At 36.4% G+C, this 4668-nt stretch overlaps 1 protein-coding gene across 1 annotated transcript in view; it reads left to right on the top strand.

Annotated features, from left to right (window-relative positions):
- The first annotated feature begins 1406 nt into the window (after positions 1–1406).
- The window catches only part of TTN (titin), a 244575-nt gene continuing 241313 nt past the window's right edge, over positions 1407–4668 (top strand). The window contains exons 1-2 of the mRNA XM_010283656.1: positions 1407–1618; positions 3784–3887. Coding sequence (XP_010281958.1) covers positions 3797–3887 — 91 coding nt within the window. The 5' untranslated portion in view covers positions 1407–1618; positions 3784–3796. The remainder of the gene's footprint in view (positions 1619–3783; positions 3888–4668) is intronic.

Below are 4668 nucleotides of genomic sequence, written 5' to 3'. Positions count from 1 at the left end.
AAGTTGACATCTTACGGGATGGATAAATGAAAGGGCAGATCAAATTTCTGAAGTTATTTTATGAGATCAAAGCAATATGTCCTTTCTTGTTTCTTTCAGATCTGCAAACTATTGTATAATACCCCCTTGCAGGAGTCATAGTGGTGGTATTCTCTCTCCTTGGTATTTTCTGAAGCTCCTGCTGGAGGTTTCCTTCAGGTTGTTTTCAAACATAAGTGCAGCTGATAGTACAAAATTCTAGCCTGTGTTTACTTCTCTAGATATCCTCTGGGAGATCCTTTACAAGGTGGATCTTGGTAACAGCAGACTGAAGTCCTCCATTTACCAAAACAGCTAAGCACATGCTTGACTTTAAGCACATAAGTAGTTTTATGAGCCAGTTATGTGCTTAAAGAGTTTACTAGATATGTGTTATATATATTCCACTTCATAGGGAAGGAAAAGGATTTTTTAGTAAGGCAGCAACAATGGAAACAGGCAGATGTGGTGTTGTGGCAAGACACCTCCCATTCCAGCTATAGACAAGAGTAGTCTTCTAGCTCTGACTTCTGTTTCGAAGGCCACCAATCTAATGATACAATTAGTTGTATAAGCTGATGAAGCTGGGCTAGTGGAAGTTCACAAGCTAACATGTTATTCCATGGATGGTTAACTCTGTGGTCTGCACAAGGCTTCCACAGGTCTTGAAAAAAGCTACTAGACTTAAAATCTGGGTTTTTTTTAGAAATTACAGTAGTTGTCTGTGTTTATTTTCACAGAAATTGTATTTCTGCACTTTGTATGCCATTGTTTGTTAAGCTTAACTGCTTGGAACATCCAACAGAAAAATTCTGAAAGAAACAAAAAACCCTCAGAGCACCAAATCTAGATATTACCAAATACAATTTTAGAATACAAAGTTATGGAAAAAAATAATTTAAACAGTATATTCTAATAGTGTGCAGCCACATGTCTGAGCTCAGCTTACTTATTTAGTCTGCTGATTGACAGATACATTTGGTAGCTTCTTGGATGTTCTATAATGAAAGAAAGTAAGGCTGAATCTCACTGATATGACTACTTCGAACTTGTCTATATGTCCTGCTGAAACACTTCTTTATTACTTACTTTGTCTTGTGCTTGATTTAGTAAATTTGCAATGGTTTGTAAACTGTGCATTATAAATGAAATCGAATTATAAATCAAAATCTTTGGAACAGGTGATGTTTCCCCAGTGAATCCCTTTTGTGCTTCCAAAATTAACATTGTCAATCAAACCAACAGGTGGTGTATAGTTACACAGAGCAAATCCCCTCTCACAAGATACTTTCTTTTAGGAAACCAATCAGAACTGGCACTGACATGATGAGGCAGACCTGTCAGCAGAGCTGGGGTATATAAAGCGAAACAACTATGTTAGCACTTCTGAGCAGTCGTGCATTCCCCGCCTCGCCTCGGGTGTAGGGATTGCAAAAAAACAAAACTACACTGTCAAGACGGTGTAGTTTTGTTTTTATGATTAGAGGCTCTACAATTCTCATGCTGGGATTGTCTAAAAAAATCTTACTCTGGATAAGGACGTCGTTCAAGAAGATTTCGTTGGGCTTAGCCCACTCTTACAGGCACTTTGAGAGATCAGGTTAGTAGCATGTTTCTTCTAGTTTAATGAGTATTTTATCAGTTGTTGATAATCCTGATATGATCTCTTGTTTATAAATTCGCTCACAGGGGGTATAGGTTTCAGAGTATAGACATGGTGCACTTAAATTCTCTGGCAAGATTGTGTCTTAAATTTCTGGGAGTAAATTTTGATAACACTCAGGAAAAAGTTTTTCCAGTGAATTTCTTGTTAAAGGCTATATAAATTAAGATTTGAAAAGTGCATGGAAACATCTGCTTAACTTAAAAACTTCTTTCTGTTGAGAGTGTTCAAGGTTATGCTACTGAGAGATAAACTGAGAAGCTCCAAGAATAGCTCTGATAAAATTCATATGGTATCAGCTAAGCGCTGATGACTTTTTAAGGGAATCAGCTGCTAAGGTATCAATTACATGGCAGCTCTGGAACACTTGTCTGCTGTCATTCATAGCTGGGAAGGTTATTTCTGGAACATGACATTTCAGATGCATACTTTCAATTCTAATTATACAAAAAGCCTTATAAGAGCAGATCTTCATCACCAAAATTTGCCTAGACAATGAGAAATATATAAACTTTGTGTGAACTCAATGACAATTCTACTTGATTAAATGATTTGCTATCTATTCTGAAGTTAGGAAATTAGATACATATATAAGCTTTCATAATGTTTAATTATATTGTACGATTATGTCTGTATATTTTAGCTGAGCTTCAAAACACAGTTATAACTGAAGTAGATCTTAGTGAATTACATGTGACAGATGTAGATTTGTCTTCATCTTCCTTTCAGAAAACTAGTGTTGTGTTAGGATGGAATGGTAATTTCTTTCTCATTTCCCCCACCCTCGGAGCTGAGAAGCTTTGATAAAAGGGTGTTCCTCTGTCAAGCTGGAAGAAGTATCCAGATAACCAGTAAAGGCAGTAAAAAGCAGCTCAAAATCCTAATACAATATCTAGTTCTGCCCTTATGCACTTATTGTATATATATGCATCAGGCGCTGGTTTCAGTGAAGGAACTCATGTCATGAAGAATTTTCACCCCTTCGAATGGTAGCATGAATTTGGCTCATAGTGAAAGTAACTTCACTTTCTCATTAATTTTTAAGTTAAGCCTGCGACCGTCACAAAATCAGGCAAAAAAGCCAAAGTAAACAACAGTAAATGTGTAAGTGAGATTGACTTGAAAAGATTATGGGGTTACCCTTGTTTAGTAAGACGATATGCTCCCATGAATTTTTTAATGAGAAATTGTAACTATAATAGATGTATGATACTGATAAGAAGATACTAGCTACATTTTAAAAGCCTACATAATTCAACATCAGTAAATAAATATGTTCATGCAAATATAAAGTACTCCTGATAAGCTTTTCTAGTGGCAGTGTGTTATTTCAAAGTAGTATCTTGTAGCATAGGAAGAGAAATCAAACTGTTTTTCTTTCAGATTTCACATGGATCTGCAGTTGTTCAAACGATCAATGTCAGTGGCCACCTTATATCCTAGCTCACATTTCAAAGGTGGCTGTCTTCCCATATTTAAAATTCTACTGAGATACTCTCTAAGAAAGAGTAGAATTTTATCTGCATTTTAATGCCAATATGCTTCTGTGTAAAATGAAATTATTCACTACTTACAGACCGCTTTTAAAAGAGAACCTCCTGGCATTTTTTTAATTATTGAAAGCCAATTAGACCTTCACATTTTTTTCAGTTGATACTTAGTGACCTAGTTGTCTTCCCATTGGAGAATGCAAATGCTTTGCACTAACAAAACATTGTCAAATCATTAGAAAAAACATTCACATGGAGATTACTTTATGTAAAGGATATTGATGGAAAAATAGAGGCTAGATGACCTGCACAAGGTCATGCAAAGTCAAGCAGAACTTTGTCTCCTGCTGCATACTTGTAATGCCATGTCACAGCTTTACTAAATATAACAGTTTCACATCCAAGTCAGCCATGTGTGCCATAAGAGTAATTTGCTATAAAACTTTGTCAAAACCTACAGTCTCCACATTTCACCAGGTCAATGTGATTTAAAACTGAGAAGAGTAAATTGTCATGAAAATAATTACAAATATTCCTAAAATCTAGCAAGAAGGATATGTGTATAATAACAATTTCATCTTTGATACCTAATTATGTTTTTCCTGCTTTCAGAGTGCCTGTAAAGATGACGACAAAAGCACCAACATTCACGCAGCCATTACAAAGTGTTGTGGCACTGGAGGGTAGTGCCGCAACCTTTGAGGCTCATATTAGTGGTAAGGTTTTGATTCATTCTTGCAAGATTGATTCTTTTTTATTATTATTTTTGGTAATGTTTATGCTGAGACAAACAATAACACTTTTCGTAGATCATAATCTGATCCGAATGGGTGAAGGTCAGTGCTGAAATGCGAATATATATCTACATCATACGGTACTGATCAGGACTATGAGGTGCTGTCAGATACCCGCAAACATACTGCATAAAGTTACAAGGCAATAGCCAATCATCCTGCCAATGAGACTGTGTCGAATTCTCATGTATGTTAGAATCATCAAAAGTAGAGGGAAATAGCATTAAAAGTATATATGTAAAAATACATACTGTGTTAATAAGGGAACTTCATATGGGTGCAGAGAGAGTAATCTTGTTTGGGTGATGATCAGACAGAATGAGGAGTCAGGGTGGAAAAGGCAAGACATATGCTAATTCTTCATTTACCTAGTGCTAAGCTTACTCTTGCTAAGCTGTGTTTCTACCTTCTGTGCCCTTGAGTTCACTTAATTCCAGAGTTCTGGCAGGGGGGTTAAAAGCACGAAATCTAGGTCCATGTGGCCACCCTAGTTTGCTAGATGGTAGATGTGTGTGGTGATCATGATGGTAGTACAAGGCTGGATTAATATAACTTGTTTATGCAATTTAAAGATGCCATGTAATTTTAAAGGATACTTCATTTTGCCACACTATTAAAACACCCTGTCTTGTGCAAACCGCCGAGATAACTTTACCAGATCACCATCACCCTGTTCTAACAGTGCCTCTGACCTCAGCAGTGA

This window comes from Phaethon lepturus, unplaced genomic scaffold, assembly GCF_000687285.1.
Source record: "Phaethon lepturus isolate BGI_N335 unplaced genomic scaffold, ASM68728v1 scaffold15120, whole genome shotgun sequence".
NCBI lineage: Eukaryota > Metazoa > Chordata > Aves > Phaethontiformes > Phaethontidae > Phaethon > Phaethon lepturus.
Note: the sequence above shows the minus strand (reverse complement) of the source record. Positions and strands in the feature narration are given on the sequence as shown.